General features: G+C 36.3%; 1 protein-coding gene across 2 annotated transcripts; it reads right to left on the bottom strand.

The window, feature by feature from the left end:
• Positions 1–8,751: 8,751 nt before the first annotated feature.
• znf326 (zinc finger protein 326) lies at positions 8,752–16,193 on the bottom strand. 2 transcript variants are annotated; one of them, XM_083569687.1, is made up of 14 exons: positions 15,883–16,193; positions 15,380–15,492; positions 15,239–15,285; positions 14,715–14,772; positions 14,288–14,579; positions 13,667–13,817; positions 12,958–12,974; positions 11,287–11,335; positions 11,012–11,093; positions 10,186–10,333; positions 10,006–10,099; positions 9,447–9,577; positions 9,247–9,342; positions 8,752–9,152 (listed from the first exon to the last, which is right to left on the bottom strand). In XM_083569687.1, the coding sequence occupies exons 2-14, from the start codon at positions 15,457–15,459 to the stop codon at positions 9,063–9,065; spliced, it is 1,335 nt and encodes a 444-aa protein (XP_083425813.1). In that variant the 5' UTR covers positions 15,460–15,492; positions 15,883–16,193; the 3' UTR covers positions 8,752–9,062. The 2 variants fall into 2 exon arrangements, with proteins under 2 accessions (XP_083425813.1, XP_083425814.1); XM_083569688.1 differs by having other exon boundaries at positions 16,031–16,193.
• Between the last annotated feature and the right edge of the window lie 4,179 nt (positions 16,194–20,372).

Below are 20,372 nucleotides of genomic sequence, written 5' to 3'. Positions count from 1 at the left end.
GTATAGTCAGGACCTGTGGGCAGTGACCTGATGTGTATTACATATAGAACATGCTCATAAACACAACAGACATATAAAGCAAAAGCATATACCATTTAGCCTTTTAAGAGGGAAACTCATTATATTACAAATGATACCATTGGATTCAAAGGCCTGACCTGATGTGAAGGTTATATATTCTTGTATGAGTCTCACAGAAATCGACCAAGTATTCTCTTACAGTTTTCTGCCCAATCAGCCCTGTTCAAGGGTGAGAAGAACATAAAAAGAAAAGTGAAAAAAATTTAAGATTTTATATAAAAAAAATAAAAAAAAAAGAATATTGTGTAATGTGAGCTATCAAGTTCATTACAGGGATATACAACTGTTAGGTACCCATGTGGCCATTAATTTTTCAGCACAAACATTTCTCCCTAAGTTTTTGCCTATAAATATTTCTGGAGGCCTTGGATGAATTTTTCATGGCCGAGTAGAGGAGATGAAAGAAGTGATGTTGGGATCAGGAGGACGAGAGCACCAGGCTGCTGACACAAAGTAGAAAGCTGCCTCGCATCCAATCTTTATCAGTGACATCCTGTGTGTGTTATTGCTGTAATTATCCGGTGCTTTGTCTCTGCCCTGCCCTCGTTACTAGGACCAGGTGAAAAGGAAGAGAAAAGAATGTCTGGACGTGAAGTGTTCAGGAGGAGCACAGTTTATAGTATATTGAGCTTGTCCATAACACTTTTTAATGAGTGAAACGTCATAAGAAATGAGCATGTTCACACTGTTATATGTTCACAAGAACAGATATAAGCTGCCAGTGATGACAACAATGTGGTGGTGCAACCCAATGTTGTCCAGAATTTGCAACAATTTTAATGAGGGAAAAGGAGATTTGATGGATTTTTCTTTATGAATGAATTGAATAGGAATTCATATAAGCTAAAAATGAATACAAGTGCTAGACTTTTAACCTGATGCTGACTGCAAATGCAATTGTTAAAAATAATGTTAAAAATATATTTTGAAAATAATATATTTTGAAATAATTTTGTTGCTCTGTGTAGTAGATAGTTCACAAACCACTGAAGTAAGTATAAGCAGTATATGCTGAACTGTGTTTCTAGCAGTCCCACATTATTTAGATTCATTAATTAATTCCTTCATCTTCAGTAATTGCCATGTCCTGGTTGTGGGGGGTTAGAGCTCATCCGAAGAACGCTTTGCATGAGGTGAGAATACAGGTGAAGCCTTTCACACACAGACACATCAGGGGTAATTTTGCACAAGCGATCTACCAGACTACATGGGTCTTTGTGGAGAGTGCTGTAGTTGAGTGCCACCTTACAGCACACGATTCCACACTAAGCATGGATTACTGGGTGGACTTTCACATGTCCTCCCTGAGTCTGCATCTACTTCTTTCTGTTTTGTTTTTTCTCCCAAATCACCATTCAGTTAATGAAACCACCGGTAAATAATGACAACAGTAATGAACTTTATGTGAGTATGAAAGTAATGTGTTTCTTTTTGTTATTAGTGAAACTAACATGCTTGCATAGTATAAACTTGAATCCTAAATGTTAGTTAGACATAGCATTTCCACACCTTACATGATGTAACTTACATGATGTTAACAAATACGTTCTCTGGTCGCTGAATCAAGTAAGTCATCAATGAATACAGTGCTTTGAAACCTCACACCAGCATCTGTCAGTGAGAGCTGTATCCCTGCCCTCCTTCTTGCCTTTTTTGCTCTTGTTCACTTCTTCTCATTTCGTCTTGTCCTCTATCTCTCTGCACAGCATCGACTCTTAGCTTCTAGGCTTCAACGAGGCATGAGAACCCCCGTATACATTACTGATAATAAATTTATAAACCAAACCTAGGAGGGAGGAGTATTAAACAAGCCAGCGAATAGCCGCAGTTCACTTTACCGAGCAGACGTATCCTTTTGATCAACCAAAATAACTCTTCAAAGGCCGTAAAAGCATGCTTAGAAAGTAAAGGGCCATTTGAGCAGGCGTGCAGAGAATCATAGAGGGGTGGGGGTGGAACAGAAACGATTCAGTTTGAGAGTGAGAAACATTCCCACCAACCTACGAGCTAAATCAGGCCTTTGAAAAACATATAGTGCTTTTAATAATTCAGTCTTTGGTGGGATTGAGTAGCTTCTTTAGTGTAAAAAAATCTGCTATCTCCTGATATAAGATCAGTCCCCATGGGGCTCTCCCTATTACTCTCTCTGTGAGTTTTCTCAAACAACTTACAATAGTGCCTGATTAAGGCCTATTCAATGACAGAACCAAATAATTCTTCCTAAATCTGATCATTAATATTGGGGCTTCATTCACTGGCAAAAAGAAGGATTTCGAACGAAACAGTTATAGTAGATGGCTGGCATCTTAACCGGGGTTGTAAACTAACACTCAGCTGTAAATATTTAATTAACTTTGCACCCCGAACACATTCATATTTCATCACGTAACGTTTTCCATGCAGTTTATTCTCCAAGCAAAGTGTTGGACTGCATAAATATTCCAGTTTAGCATTTTCTTTTCCAGCCTATTACTAAGATAAATACAAAAATTTGAGTTATCATTCCTCTGAGGGCTAATTTAAGAGAAAACACACATTAATTACTATAACCTAGATGAAAAAGAAGAAATCCCTAAATACGCCACATCAAGGTTCATTGCCTTCTACAAAGGAAATTGGCATGATTATTGGAGGAAAAGGTGATTATTATTTTACACTTTCTGAGACTCAAGTTCCTCAGAGTCGCAGGTAACCTGATTAAGTTTCCTTAGGATAAAAGCTGAAAAAAACACAAATGATTTGAGTCTGGTGTCAAAGCAAATTCAGCAAATACACACAAATCATTGATTTTTTTTTAGTTAAATACTAATTCAAAACCTTTAATGCCCTGTAAAAAAAAAGTACTGACACATCAGATACTACAGACTATTATACCCAGATTAGGTTATAGCAGCCAATGCACAATGATCAAATACCAAAATTATATTCATATGATATACATATGACTTTAAATATTTTAAGGTGTTTTCCTGACAGTTCTTTTTTTCCTGCTTTAACAAATGCATTGTTTGCTCTGCCTAGCCCAATCCATCACTCTTTGTCTGGCTTTGGAAAAAAAAGCACTTTCCTGCAGTGTGTGTCTCATTCCTGCAGCGCTCAAGAGACCAGACTGATGGACACTGCGGACAAAGCAATGCTACAGCAGGTCGGTAAACCCCTGCGCTCTCCAAAATCCCCTTTGCACTCACACTCCAGGCTAAATTCCTCTGGGGTGCATCTCTCCATCCCTCCTGTCTCAAAGGAAAGAATAGTCTTTATGCTAACCTTTAAACCACTTTATTTTCCCTAAGACTACAAGCAAAACCTTCTCCCCTAAAGTTATGAGTTATGTTTACACACAGCTTAAAAGACACAAATTAGACAATAAATGTATTTGTAATCAGCAAGTCAAGATAAATCCAGGAAATCAATAACATACTATGCTTCAGTATGCTTCTGGGCATGTTAGATTGACTTTTTTTTTTTTCTTTTTTTTTCGAAGAAGAAGGCAGCTGTGTCAAAATGATCTTTCAATGGGAATCCCTTACCCAGAGAGCTTGCTTTGCATGTGCTAATGCCTCTTTAACATTAGCATCAAACAGGGAATGTTTTAGCACTTCAGTGTTTGTACCAATTACATTGCCTGTGAGTGTATTCCAACCGAAGCATGCCGCATATTCCCCCTGACAAACAGAGATTTGATTTCTAAAACGCTCTTTTGTCTTTTGTCAGGGGAAAGAGGGAGCCTTTGCTAGAGAAAGTGGGCTGGAAGGCAAATCTAGGTGATGTGTACTCTCTCAGAGTGCCCCTGGCTCTATCTTGAGTAAGTAGGGTCTGACAAAGATCTTTGCAGAAGGGGAGGAAAAAAAATCCACAGCTCTGCTCAAGCATGGGAAATTAAGCCCAGCTAAAGATTCTCTCTTAAAGTGCATTCCCAGCCTTCTCACTCCTTCTGCTCTTTCTCATCTCACATCTCTCTTTTGTCTCTGCCATAGCAGAAGAAATTACGAATCATGCCATTAGAGAAATTCCCAGCAGCACCTTCTGTTAAGACCTGAAGGTCCTAGCAGAGTCCCACACCGTGTGATCCCTCAGGTTTGTTCAAAGGGAAAACTCCGACAGGCCTCCAGGGGATGTTTAACTGATCGCAAGGACAAGTATTTAAAAAAACTTCTGTGGGGAATTCAACAAGTTTGGCAATGGCAGAGTATAACTGTCAGGTATCATTATTTCTCAGACTTCCCTCTTAAAAAGAAATGATCCTGATTTTTTTTTTTATTTCCTCTATCAAGCACAGCATCACCACATGGGAAACTTGCTGCATCTCACAAACACCAAGCAGTGCACTTCATTTGAATTTTAACCACTGTATCTAAGTGATTTAAATTGAAAGTTTATAAAAAATTATAGGAAAATGTTATTCCCTGTTTTTCCTCTTAGTAGAAAACATGGAGAGAGGGAAGCAGACAAAGGGTGTTTTTAAGGAGAGATGATCAATTATTTAGGATTGTCAGATGTGGATCTAATGAACCATTAGTGAGTTTTTTTATATTATAAATAAGCTTACAAAAAACATATTAGTTGTCACTGGTGATAATTCTGGCCATTTGAGTGTTTTATATCGTGTGCAAAAAAAAAGTATGAGAGTTATGCTAGACTAAAATACATTGATCAGAAATAGATTACCTTGACCTATGTCTGTGGTCCATATTTAGTTTAGTCTATAAGTAATCTCTCATTGTGTGGATTGTGTTATTATGCAAAATATATATATATATATATATATATATATATATATATATATATATATATATATTATATATATATATATATATATATATATGTGTGTGTGTGTGTGTGTGTGTGTGTGTGTGTGTGTGTGTGTGTGTGTGTGTGTGTGTGTGTGTATGTATGTATGTATGTATATATATATATATATATATATATATATATATATATATATATATATATATATATATATATATATTGTAAAGTATTTTGATTCTTAAACTGATTTAGATTAAGGATAAAGCGTTGTTACATTGGAAAAAATACCTAAATAATTTCAAGGTTTTTTTTTTTGTTTGTTTGTTTGTTTTTTAATCTGGGTGGTGCAAAGTTGTACTGGAGGGCCCTCTAATGTTCAGTCTGGGGACTTGTAGCATCTGAGTAGTGGATATCTAGTGTACATATCATTTTTGTATTCTGAAATTATTTATAATTATATATTTTATTTAGTGTACATATCATTTATTATTCTATGATTATATATCTGATTAGCTTCCTTAATGACAACACTTAACACCTACAAAAGTTCCTATAAATAAAAGCATCAGTATTAAATCTCAGAGTATCTTTGAGCTTTGGGTATAGTATATTGAGCTTGTGTTGGTTCACATGTTTCATATTTCAGTAAGTTTACATTTTGAATAATTTATCACCAAAATGTGAAAATTTAAGAAGACGTGATGTACCATCCAGGTTATTTTGTAAAAGTAGTCGAGTCTGTGGGGTGCCCTTATGCTGTGTAATCATGGGGTGTTGTTCTGCCCTTTTCTCCCATGGTCTCGCCTGACCTTCTGAGCGCTAGCCATGTGGATTAAAGCAGTCCATTTTAAGGCTCTTGCTCAAATCCAAATTCCATTATAGATTTTTACCTCAGGAGAGGATGTTATGAGGCCCAGGAGAGACTCTTTGCAATTTTACCTGTGGAAAAAGCTAAAAGGATGAGCTGGTCCTCCAGTGAGGTGGCATAAAGTGAACAAAGGTGCCATACGTGTATGCGTTTGTACACCACAACTGGCCTGAGCGAAAATTGAGCTTTAAAAAAAACCCTGGGTAACAGGGCCAACACCTCAGGGAGAAAACAAAGAGTTCTCAGAGTGTTGAGAACCAGATGAAGATTCCCATACTGAGTGAGCATTTATAAGGAGAAAGAGGAAGAAGTAAAGGGAAAAAAGGCAAAAAGACAGGGCCTCTGAAGAATAAAACTAACAGTTATTAATGGAAAAATGGCTTCTCAGTCATCTCTCAGACCCTGTGTACTAACAAGCCAGAGACACAGACAGATCCAATCATGACACGTGTCATTTTGTGGTGACAGGCTCCTTTAATAAGTGACGAGGCCTTGATGCCTGTGGGAGCAGGAGGAGCAAGTAAGTCCTCACTCCATGCCATAGTGGGGATAAAGCGCCTGTCAAAGTCACGCAACAGATGCCCTTTTTAACAACAACTTGTCCCAATTACAGCCGCTCAGTACCCAATTGGTGCCTGGCTGTCTCACAAGCTGCCAAGATATAATGACCGCATGAGCCTCATGTGGCAATTAGCAGACCTCGTAAAGCTGCTTTTCATCGCTGAATGTTTTCAAAATATTTCTTAATTTGAAGGTGGTTGGGGCTTTCATGCTGGATTGGGTATCAATGTGTGTGTATGTGAATTGAGAGATGGAGAGAGATGCCCTAAAGATATAATTAAAGCATAATTACAGCTCATCATCTGTGCAACTGCTTACAAAGTGCCAATGCTGAATCTCAGCTCTTCTCCTCCGGGCATCACACACTAGTTAACAGATCTGCTGAAAATGCAGGCCATCTCCTTTTAATGCTCTACTAACACAGTATTTATTTCTACAGTTAGAGTAACACAAATGGCACAATTGACACAATCAATTGGATACATTTCTGTCTTTCAGGACAAGTGGGGACATAAATGTTAAAATAAACACATATACTACTTTTAGCTACATAATCTTTCAAATGGACTTTGCCACAAATTAGCTTCTCCATGTTCTGCCATGACTGTAGTGATTTTCTTAAACCAGATACACATTATCTATCCGTGCCTACCAAACAACAGAAGATGCAGAGTGCACCATTTCATCACCTCAGGCTTGTTTTAAAGTTTGTTTACTGCTGCAGCCTTTGTGATTACTGTCTCGTTGAATTCATGAGACACGAACTTGTCTTGCTACAAACAGATGTGCTGCTATTGTAAGCTTCTGACAAGAATGTGTATTTGACACGGAGCTCCTGTCTCATTAGAGGAAACAGAAAGAACCACAAAGATGGCAGCTATCTCAGACAGGACACTGGATAGTACAAGGCAGAAGCGGGTAAGGGGGCATCATGATGCAAAGAAAATAATGATGTGTTCTCTGTGGAGGAGGTGACTTGACTCCTCAGTATGATGACATTGCCATAACAGGCCTCTGCAAGCGACTCAGGAGCCCTTTAGACCATGAGATATGTCGGATTCAGACACCATAGGTGTGTCTATTTTTTAAAGGCTCATCCTTAGTAGCAGCAGTCTAAAAGCAATTCTACTTCAAAAGGGTATCTAAAAATGATATGCAAAGAACCTTTATTAGATAATAATAAAAATTACATTATGAAAATTAGATATTTATATTATATACTTATGTTTTTATATACTTATTATATACTTATTTTTGAAGATATGTCAGATTCCAAAGGACTTTGAAAATGATTTAAATTTTTTTTGTGCTCATCTCTACAACCCAGCTGTACAGATCCCTGGATTGAATATTAAGTGGCTGACCTAAAATTACTAGATCAATAAATCCTTGTCTTTGTTCAGAAGAAGGTTGTCAGTGTGCTGTAAAAACTGTTATAATAAATTCTAAACAATTAGGATGAACCTAGTTCTGTTTATAGACATGTATCCACATTCCAAAGGGCCAAGCTAACACTGTAAAATATTACACATTTAACTGTCAACTCACTAGACAAAAAATTGGCAAGAATTAAACAAATGTGTTATTTAGACTCTCCTATGCCCCACTTTCCATTGTTAACCTTAAATGTAGCAAGTTTTACTTACATAGTGTATTTGTACACAAGTGTAGAATCAAATGTTTGTCAAATCACAACGCAAAAAAAACGTACATGTCTAGGTGTACAAAATTTTCCAAAAGCATACGATTTTTTTTTCTTTCTAAAACAATAGTCCTTGTTTGGTTATCGATTACACTGAATGATGCCAATCAAGGGTCTGATAAGAAGCTCTTAAATGTAACCAGATAGAGCAAAACCTTTTTACAATTTCAGAATTACTGTTAAAACCATTAAAAGCTTTATATTCTGGCAATTTGAACACAGCCCATTGTTCTTCCAAGGACTGCAATATTTATCAGTGTGCATTATCTTACAATATAAAAAGTGAGTTAGCAGCCCATGTCTGTGTTAGGTTTTTTATTTATTGTGGACATAATTATATTTTATTTACAGCTTGTTTACATGCAGTCTTTTATGTGTATTTTTGCCGTGAACATATAAAGTATATTAAAGTGAGTACACCCCTTACATTTCAGCAAACAGCAGTATCTATTCCCAAGGGACAATACTATATTTCATAATATATCAAAGTTTCATTTCTAGTCAATGTGCAGCTTCTTTAGCAGTATCGATTTACTGTCCTCTGAAAATAACTCAACGTACAGCCATTATTGTGAAGGGTTTACACACTTTTGTAAGATACCGTAAGTCAGAGTGATGAGGGTGGTGGGGGGACTTTCAATACAGTAGACATACAGAATTTACTAATATGTGGGGCACAAAACATTAAATTCAAGGTTCCTCACAAATGGTTCACTATTTAAGCAAGTGGGTGAACAATAAAGGGTACAGGGACTTGAAACTAGCAAAGATAAAAGAATAGATGGACACAAAGTATGACGAGTATAATTTAATACTTTGCCCCAAACAGACATACATAATTCTCCAACACAAATACAACACTTTACACAGTAACCATCTTGATCCCATCTCTATCCCAATACTATATGCATCAACACCTGAAATACTGCCATATACACTAAGCTGAAAATGAACAAATCGCACAAAGAGGAACAGTACAATCTCAAAAGCACAAACTCTGCTTATTAAAGGAAGAACACAATCTGACACAGAGATCCTAATGCTGGATGACATTATATGGTTTGATTGAACTCGTGCATATGAAGCATCAGAGCATGTTCATTTTTAATCATAATTTCCCATCTTATCGTCCTCGGCTTCAGACAAATCTGATCTAGTGTCTTCTTTAGTATCCATTACAAAAGGGTCTTCTCCCTGGAAATTACAATTCACCATCACATTTACACCATCATTAACTTATTTATAACAATGCAAAATATTTGAGCTTATAAGTGGCATTCACAGTTACCTTGATGTATTTCTCATAGCGAATTTTAACACTATCATTATTTATAATAGCTTTGGCCGTCAGCACACTCTCCCGTTTCAGCTGCTCTTTGTACACCTTTAGAGGACAAAAAAAAAAACACACCATTTTAATTTAAAACTGGGTGAAATTGGATGGTACAATTTGCATTACATATTTACAGCAGTTCAGAGTTGATGTACCAATTTAGTTTTTAGGTGTAGAGGGGAACAGCGATGCTGCTGGACAGAAGAAAAGACAGCAGGAATGTAAATGTTGCAGGCCATACAGTGCACCACCTCCATCTTCCTCATGTAGTCATCCTCAGTCACCCCTGAATAGCATGAATAAAATTTGGAGGTAAAACCTTAACCATTTGTTATGTGTCAGACATAACACACAATGGGGGTGTTATAGAAAAATAAGCAACTTAACAGTTTGTTGAGTTAACAGTAAAGTTTTTCTTTAATGATTTATTAACTAAAAACAATGCTGTTAAAAGATTTACATTAATTCTATGGAAACTCCGGGAGAAATTTGTTCTTGTTATCCCTTACATTAGACTATTTAAACATTTTTTCCTTAAAAAAAACTACTTTTTTCCTTTGTCTAGATGTTAAGATAGAAAAAATGAGAGAGAGAGAGAGAGAGAGAGAGAGAGAGAGAGAGAGAGAGAGAGAGAGAGAGAGAGAGAGAGAGAGAGAGATCAAAATAAATTGGAATGGATTGGATTTATAATGGAAAGATGTAGGAATAACCTACCTTCCATGACTTTAGGGTTTGCTTTCTGGTCCGAAAGGTTGTGCAACTTACACAAGGCAGACACCGTTTTACGAAACTTGTGCACCATACAGTCCTTTGACGGAAATAAATAAAAAAAATTACATGATCATATGCCAATGAATACTTTTAAAATATATATATTTTTTAAAGCAAACATACGTGGAGAAAGCTAATGACCCGGTCATCAAACTTGGCCTGCCGTCGAATGTAGTCAAGTGTTTCATGGTGATATGTGCTTCCAAAGTGCTTCTCGATGTCTTTGTCCTCAAAAGTGCGAAATTTACAAAAGGCACATGTGAAGGCTAATCTAAGGAGAAATATACCAGGTGTGTGTGAACGATGGGACTGTGATGATGTTAAAGCAGGATATTACAACAAAACGCATCACAATCACTTCCTTAAGCATTGCAAATGTGTAAGCGTTCAACTGGCCTTTTAGTTTTACATTTTAAGGCAGATTCATTTGGAGACATCACTGATTTGAAACAAACATCACAAATATCCAGCAATAATGAAATCTATAGAGATAGATCACATTATCATGATGTGGTAGAAGTATTGTATAAGATGTATTTGCATGTGATTGCATAAAATCTTCCCCTTACTTGAACTGAGATACCAAAACCTGTCACACCATGAAAATGCCCTTTTGCACAATGCCAGAACATGTGGTTTTACATGGGTTTGAGTGAACACCTATTGAACACTTTTGGGATGAATCTGAACACTGATTGCACCCCAGGCCTCCTCACACTAGAAATTTCCACAAGCACACTCCAAAATCTAGTAGGACATATTAGTGGCTAGAGTAGATTATAACTGCAAATAGGGGCTAAACGTGGAATGGGATGTTCAGAAAGCACACATGAATCGTATCTGGTTTCCATAAAACATTTATCCATATAGTGTGTATTTAATCCAAAAACAATAGCACTCGGGTTTATATTCCACGAGTGATTCATAGCCACGTCTGAACTTTTATTACCTGTGCTTGTCTCCATATTTCTCACAGTTCTTCTCTCGTCTACGTCTTCGCTTCTCTCGGACTCTAACACGCTTCTCCTCCACTGGTGACAAAGAAAATCCACTGACTTATTATCCTGGAAAAGTCTCAAGATTAAAAGAGGAATACTTGAGCAGAATACCTTATAAATGTGCAAACAACATTTAATCACATTGATTCTCATGTGTGAAGTAACATGCAGTTTTAAGTGATTCCAGTTTTCATTAATCTTAAAAATGTTATAAAGTGTAACATACCAGCTTCTTTTCCCTTGATATCCTTTTCATCAGAGGAAACATGACTGTCCTTCAAAAACAATAATAATAAAAAGTAACTTTAAAAAAGTAAACCACAGAATTCATGTACAGTGTTGTGCAAAAGTTTTTTCTGATTTATTTTTTTTTGCATGTTTGTCACACTTTAATGTTTCAGATCATCAAACTAATTTAAATATTAGTAAAAGATAACAGGTGAACATAACATGCAGTTTTTAAAATGAAGGTTTTTATTATTGAGGGAAAAACAAAATCCAAAATTACCTGCCCCTGTGTGAAAAAGTGTTTGCTCCCCAGTTAAAACTGTGGTTTATTGCACCAGACTTCAATTTTTCTCGCCACACCCAGGCCTGATTACTGCCACACCTGTTCACAATCAAGAAATCTCTTATATAGGACCTGCCGGACAAAGTGAAGTAGACCAAAAGATCCTCAAAAGCTAGACATCATGCTGAGATCCAAAGTAATTTAGAAACAAATAAAAAAAAGAAAGTAATTGAGATCAGTTGGAAAAGGTTATAAAGCCATTTCTAAAGCTTTGGGACCCCAGCGAACCACAGAAGCCATTATTCACAAATAGCAAAAACATGGAACAGTGGAGAACATTCCCAGGACTGGCCGTCCGACCAAAATGACCCTAAGAACACAGCGACGACTCATCCAAGAGGTCATCCAAGACCCCACAACATCCAAAAAACTGCAGGTCTTACTTGCCTCAGTTAAGGTCAGTGTTCATGATGCCACTATAAGAAAGAGACTGGGCAAAAAAGGTCTGCATGGCAGAATTCCAAGACAAAAACCGCTGCTGAGCAAAAAGAACAAAAGGCTTGTCTCAGTTTTGCCAGAAAACATCTTGATGATCCCCAAGACTTTTGGGAAAAAAAATACTCTGGACTGACGAGACAAAAGGTGAACTTTTTGGAAGATGGGTGTCCCATTACGTCTAGGGTAAAAGTAACACCGCATTTCAGAAAAAGAACATCATACCAACAGTAAAATATGGTGGTGGTAGTGTGATGGTCTGGGGCTGTTTTGCTGCTTCAGGACCTGGAAGACTTGCTGTGATAAATGGAACCATGAATTCTGCTGTTTACCAAAAAATCCTGAACTTGGGTTCTGCAGCAGGACAATAATCCAAAACACACCAGCAAGTCCACCTCTAAATGGCTGAAGAAAAATAAAATGAAGACTTTGGAGTGGCCCAGTCAAAGTCCTGACCTAAATCCTACTGAGATGCTGTGGCATGACCTTAAAAAGGTGGGTCATGCTCGGAAACCCTCCAATGTGGCTGAATTACAACAATTCTGCATAGATGAGTGGAGCAAAATTCCTCCACAGCGCTGTAATGGACTCAATGCAAGTTACGCTTCATTGCAGTTGCTGCTAGGGGCGGCCTAACTAGTTATTAGGTTTAGGGGCAAACAAAATAATTGTTTTACCTCAATTATAAAAACCTTCATTTAAAAACTGCATATTGTGTTCACTTGTGTTATATTTTACTAATATTTAAATTAGTTTGATGATCAGAAACATTAAGTGTGACAAACATGCAAAAAAATAAGAAATCAGGAAGGGGCAAACACTTTCACACCACTATTAGTAATAATTATAATTAAAAAAAGTGTAGTAAATGAATGGCATGTATGTTTTCACCTTTGCAAAATTCAGTCCTAAGAATGGGAAAATAAGAAAAATATATATTAAAAATAATAAACCACACACTAGACAAACCATACACATCATATAAACAGACTAATGTAATATTTCTGGATTTCAGGTTTACACACTTCAGTTGAAATAAAAGAACATTAAACATCCTAAACATTTAAGAGTCATTGCACAAGTGTCATAGCATAAACATTAATTGATTGTCACATTCAAAACATTCTGCTTAACTTGAAGAATGTTTTTTTGAAACAGGATGTGGCAGTTTACCAGCTCTTACATCAGATCATCATTCTACATTGCAGTGTGATTTACTTCATACAGAAAAATATTTTCTAGACAGAATTTCCTGCAGTCATTCCAGCTAAATCAAAATCTAATTAACTGCATAACATCCTGTAGCCAGGCATGCAGGAATTGATGAATTCTGGACAGGACTAATGGAAAAAAGAAAAAACATTGTCACCTATACAATGCAATTTGAAGAAAGTAATGAGAAACGCTAAATTATTTTCAAAAAATATTTTCAATAGGGAACAATTTAAACTAGAAGTATACAATGAAAGATCTTAGTATTTGTCTCAGTTTTTATTCTCTGCATCCTTTCTAATCCTTGATGCTATAGAATTACATACTGTTAAAAGTTTTTTTCCTCCAAGAATTTGAATCCAGTACAAGCACTATCATGCAAACAAACCTGTGCTGATGCTCATTTCAACCCTCTGCTTCTTGGCAAACTTGCCCGCAGGGACTGGGGCTATTAGCATTCGCTTTGTGCCACGAGACGCTGATGTCTCCATATTTGAATAAAAGCTCTGGATGTTAACAGCACCCCTTGACCTGAAAATCTGATAATAAATACAAACATTTTTATTTACATTTGTTATCCGTTCTATCAATTTTTTTTATTTAATTTTTTTTTAACATATGCAGCTGAGAAAAAAATTGTGCTTTAAGTCTTTTTGACACCTTTATAAGTCCATGAGGACAAACTCTATCAAAACTCACCCTGTATATATAAAAGGACATATTCCTGTAAAAATAATTAACAAAACAACAGTATTTTTTTTTTTATTGAAAACCTTAACGAGGGGTACAAACGAGAAAACTGTCCAATTAAACAGAATATAGAAAAAAGAACAATGGAGAAAGATATACATTGGGTAAAAGCAAACTAAACCAAAAAAATAAAATGGTCATGTACCTGATATGTAGTCGTTTTAGCATATAGAGCATTCGTTTAAGCACACCTGCACATTAGAGTTTGCCATCCATTCTTAAACCTTTGCATTATTTTTCTTTACATCGTTGTACTCACCCCTCTGCTTTTCGCTCTACATATTGCAGCAGTATCTCCTCCTCGCCCACGTGAGCCAATAGGGCTAGGCCTTGTGCACGGCGTGTCAAATACTGTAGACGAGCCTGAGATATCACTGAAGGAGGTGTACTGACTGCTATCACTGTCTGAAAATGGTGACCTTGACCTCCTAGAGGAACCAAGATACGGCAAACGGCAGTCTAATGGCACATCATCGAGCTGAGGGGCAGTTTGTGTTCCATCACTTCCAGCATTTGCGGCGCCATGAGCAAAAAAATCATAGGTACCAAAGCTGGGGAAAAAGTTTGCGAGAGTAGGAAAAAAAAGAAAAGTATTGGTCAAGAAATTGCAAATGTATAAAAAATGACTGTCCAATTAAATACCCATTAGGATCATAGATTTCCTTATAATAAGATCAGCAGCTCACTTCATCTCAGAGGATTTGGATGGGAATAATCTAAACTGTTGCCAGTTGTCACACTTCTCTAAAAGAAAAGGAAAGGCAAAGATCTGATTTACTTTGTTGATGTTAATTTGTTGCATATTTTAAAGCGGCCTTGCAGGTTAGAAAGGCCTTGTGCTAATTAATCCTACATTTTAATACAAATAAGTATGCAAATAAATATAAACATCAATTCTCATTCCCAGGGAATTTGCATAAATAAAAAGCTGTTTAAAAATGTATCGCTATAATGTCATCTGCTACTATTTTCAATTAGATGATCTGGGTTAGAAAAATAGTAAAAAGAAAAAAATAAATATAAATAAATAGATTGAAAGGAAAAAAAAAAAAAAAAAAAAAAAAAACATGCAAAGCATTTATATAAAAGAAAATGTCAAAAACAAACAAACAAAGCCAAGACAAATCATAATACCAAATACTGAATTTGTACATCCCTAATAAATAGCAAAAACACAAACAAAAGATATACAAAGGACAGACAGACTTGCCTGCATCCTTAGGTGCTGACAGTAATGAAGGTGCTTCATCTGCATATCTTGAAATTGTAAAGGAAACATTGGATTTTCCACAATACAACATTTCCATGATTGTAAGAGATTAAAAAAGATACGATACGACAAACAACCTACTTTTGAAAAGGCCCATAGGACTCTTCAAATGGTCTCAGAGCAATTTCAGAGATCTTTCCTCTTGAATCACCAGACATCATTATCCTTAAACCTTGGATCAAGTATATATTGATCTAAAGAAAACAAGAACTTATTTGACTCTGTCTGGGTTCTCATCCATATCAAACATTTAGGCCAAGTTCACACCAGGAGAGCTTAATAAGATTTAAGGATTGATGCTTAGCTATCCAAACAGTCAAAACAAAACAAAAAAAAACAAACTAACAAAAACATGAATAAATACTCAGGCACCAATAAAGCAGAGGCATGTAACTCAATCAGAAGGTAACAACAGCAAAATCAACACAATCGGAAAAAAAAAAAAATATATATATATATATATATATATATATATATATATATATATATATATATATATAAATAAATAAAAAAAATTATAGAAATAAACTTGATTTTCTTTCACTTGAATCCCCTGAAGTGGACTCTTCCACAATCTAACACACCTGATTGAAATCATCAGCTGATGACTTTGTTGAACCTACAACAGGACTTCTTTCCCTTTCACAAAGGATTTGAGTACTAAAACCTTTGCCTTTTTTTGTTTGTTTGGTTTTTGTATAATACTAGATATAAAGTTGCAGCAATGTTTACATATTAATGATTTAGCACTGCTTCATATTGTTGTTCATCAGACGCTGAAAATTCTTTCTGTGTTTTTTTGTCACCTGTTAAAATAAAAAAAAAAACTCATCGCTTCAAATTTACCAGATTTAAAGGTGTCGCAAATATAATGACTGCGCGACAGAACCTAGTAATTACTGGTTGTCATGACATGATTTTCCCACAAGAGGGAGCCTCAACACCAAAATACTCACCAGATTAAACTGAAATTATTAATACATGCGGTTTACTGTTTCTACATAAACATAAAAATATATGCTTTTTAAGATGGACATGGACAAAAGTATTGGGACGTTTCAAGCTATAATTGATTCTTCCAAAAAAAAATGATCACAAATTTGAAGGAACACAATTGTCTTTTGATGTAGTAGCATTGTTTTCCCTTCACTTAAACCAGTGGTGTAAAGTACTTCAGTAAATGTACTTTACGTTACTATAACTAAGTATTTTTTGGCTCCTTTCTAGCTTTGTGTAGTATCAAAGATATAAACAACTTTTACTCTCTTCTCAGCACCTCTGTTGAAGATGTAACTTGGGTTTAACACTTCCCTTTCTGCATCTGCAGCCTGTGAGTGACTTTTATAGCACTGCTGGCCTCATTGTCATACGTATTGTCAGTCTAAAAACAGCTAGAATAAATTCCAACAACTTTGAGAACCAGCTTTCACTGAGGTTGAATAAGTGTATTGCCCCCTCTCTAATAATTAGAGGTGCATCAAATAAGTCAGCACTGAATATTTGGTTTTACTTTATCTAAAATCATTTACTTTTTTGTATATTGCAATACGGGCTCTTTGTAACATGATATTGTAATTTTATTTGGTAATTAAAGATACCTTTTTGAAAGATTGCTTTACTACTTTGTTTTTTTCTGACTGACTTGTTTGTTCTTTTATTTTATTCCGGCATGTCGAAGAGGCTGTTGTGTTGATCTTGGTTAATAAAGTGTTAGGGTGTACAATTTGATTTGTATTTTAGCAAATAAAAACTGACAAATCAACTATTTTTGGCTTTTGCACTAACGTGTCTTGGTGTGGTGAACAAGTGCATATTTGAGCCTCGAACAAAATGAGTCAAAAAATTACTTTTAAAATTAGATACTAAAAGATATTTAAAGTATGATTTTTCAGGTTCTCTTGACACCTCTGACTTAAAATAGGAGACACAAATCTGTTCCAGCATGACTGGGCACTGTCGTGGGTTAGTCACATAGCATGAGAAAAGAGGAACAAGATTAATGCAAGAATTGACAGTTTGTTGCAATGAAACAAACAACTTAATCTTGTGACACTATGCAGGTGTGATAAAAAATATATATTACTGCACAAAGCGAAATCCATGAAAATATGGTTTATATGGGTTGGAGTAGTCTGCTATAGAGCTCTGACCTCAACCCTGTTGAACATCTTTGGATTGCACTGGATCACTGACTGCACCCCAAACCTCCTCACACTCGTCACTCCTCACACCAGTACCTGACTTTACTGACACCCTTGTGGCTGAATGAGCACATATCTCCACAAGCACATTCCAAAATCAAGTGAAATATCTTCCTAGGAATAAACGTGAAACAGAAAGTTCAAAAAGTGTGAATCTTATGGCAGGTGTGTATTTGTAATCTTACCTGAAATGTTCATCTGCTTTTGTGAAAGAAAATGTGAAAGATTGTTAAGGTTTTAGAATTATGTTTTTATAATGCAATTATAATAATTGCAATTAATGCGATATAGTTTAATGACTATTTGCTAAAATCATTTAAGTTCTTTTTTTTTCCTCATTAATGTACACATAGCACCCCATATTGACAGAAAAACACAGAATTGTTGACATTGTTGCAGATTTATTAAAAAGAAACACTGAAATATCACATGGTCCTAAGTATTTAGACCCTTTGCTGTGACGCTCATATATTTAACTCAGGTGCTTTCCATTTCTTCTGATCATCCTTGAGATGGTTCTACACCTTCATTTGAGTCCAGAAATGTTTGATTATACTGATTGGACTTGATTAGGGAAGCCGCACACCTGTCTATATAAGACCTTCCAGATCACAATGCATGTCAGAGCAAATGAGAATCATGTGGTCAAAGGAACTGCCTGAAGAGCTCAGAGACAGAATTGTAGCAAGGCACAGATCTGGCCAAGGTTACAAAAAGATTTCTGCTGCACTTAAGGTTCCTAAGAGCACAGTGGCCTCCATAATCCTCAAATGGAAGACGTTTGGGACGACCAGAACCCTTCCTAGAGCTGGCCGTCCGGCCAAACTGAGCTATCGGGGGAGAAGAGCCTTGGTGAGAGAGGTAAAGAAAAACCCAAAGATCACTGTGGCTGAGCTCCAGAGATGCAGTCAGGAGATGGGAGAAAGTTGTAGAAAGTCAACCATCACTGCAGCCCTCCACCAGTCGGGGCTTTATGGCAGAGTGGCCCGACGGAAGCCTCTCCTCAGTGCAAGACACATGAAAGCCTGCATGGAGTTTTCCAAGATGGTGAGAAATAAGATTCTCTGGTCTGATGAGACCAAGATAGAACTTTTTGGCCTTAATTCTAAGCGTTATGTGTGGAGAAAACCAGGCACTGCTCATTACCTGTCCAATACAGTCCCAACAGTGAAGCATTGTGGTGGCAGCATCATGCTGTGGGGGTGTTTTTCAGCTGCAGGGACAGCTCCAGAGTGCTCTGGACCACAGCTAAAATAACGAAGGAGTGGCTTCACAACAACTCTGTGACTGTTCTTGAATGGCCCAGCCAGAGCCCTGACTTAAACCCAATTGAGCATCTCTGGAGAGACCTAGAAATGGCTGTCCACCAATGTTTACCATCCAACCTGACAGAACTGGAGCAGATCTGCAAGGAGGAATGGCAGAGGATCCCCAAATCCAGGTGTGAAAAACGTGTTGCATCTTTCCCAAAAAGACTCCTGGCTGTATTAGATCAAAAGGGTGCTTCTACTAAATACTGAGCAAAGAGTCTGAATACTTAGGACCATGTGATATTTCAGTTTTTCTTTTTTAATCAATCTGCAAAAATGTCAATTCTGTGTTTTTCTGTCAATATGGGGTGCTATGTGTACATTAATGAGGAAAAGAAATGAACTTAAATGATTTTTGCAAATGGCTGCAATATAACAAAGAGTGAAAAATTTAAGGGGGTCTGAATACTTTTCGTGCCCACTGTATGTATGTATGTATGTGTGTGTGTGTGTGTATGTATGTGTATATATATATATATATATATGTATATATATATATGTGTATATATATTATATATATATAATGAGAATGATAAGAAATCTAAGGTTTTGTGTGTTTGGCACACTGAGGGTTTGCTGTGTGCCAGTGACACTGGTGTGTGTGTGGTAGCTGCATGACAATAAGACTCCAGTAATTTCCAAAACCTAATTTCACAATCCCCACCCACTGTCTCCGCAGAAACACAACCATCATTTCCTTTACTGTTTCTTCCAACACTCCCATTCCGCTAGAGGAAGTAGCAGTAATTTAAGTGGTGTAAGCAACCTTTTCACCAGTGTGCTTCAGCTGTGAGTCACCCAATGAACCATAAAAATATTGTAGACCAAGGAATATAAAAAAATTGCCAGCTTTAAAGCCAAGTGCACTTTCTTTGAAAGCTGGTCAATTCTCCAGGTTAATAAATCTTTAGCAGCAATGCAACTAAAGTGAATATATCATGGCAGGTTATATTCACAGTGTTTAAAAAGCCATGACTGCTTAATTTCTAATGAACAAAAATACAACATTTAAGTGATATCTAACGTCAAAACGCTATTGGAAAATGATTGTGAAGATATTATTCCTTTCAAAGAAAATTCTAATTTTTGTGCAAAGACGCTTGATAAAACTATGACCTTCAGGTCTGCAAAATTACCATTATGAAAGGCAATACTGAAATAATTAACAAACCTTTACTTCTTATAGCAATTTAAATTATGATTTAAACTATTAAGGTGGACTTAGTTCGAGATCAGTGTAACTAGACATTTTCAGACTGCTGAATTGAGATTTGTGTACACCATGTTAAAAAACACAGCAATGCCTGAACAAAAGCCATACACACTGATTTAATGAGTTTTAGAAGCTTCTTATCGTCATCTGTCATGCATAGGAGTTAGTGGGACTGTACCTGTGGTTGTAAAAAATTATTGACTGTGCAATTTTGCCCATTGATACCATGAGAAATACTCAACAAATGCATAAAAAAGCATACGTCTAGAATTCTAGTTCCCTAAAAGCAATTTCCAAACACTTGAAAATACTTTGACAAGAACTACATATAGGAAGAGGCACATGTGAGT

Source organism: Silurus aristotelis, assembly GCF_946808225.1.
Source record: "Silurus aristotelis genome assembly, chromosome: 2".
Taxonomy (NCBI): domain Eukaryota; kingdom Metazoa; phylum Chordata; class Actinopteri; order Siluriformes; family Siluridae; genus Silurus; species Silurus aristotelis.
This window is presented reverse-complemented; position numbering and strand designations above follow the sequence as displayed.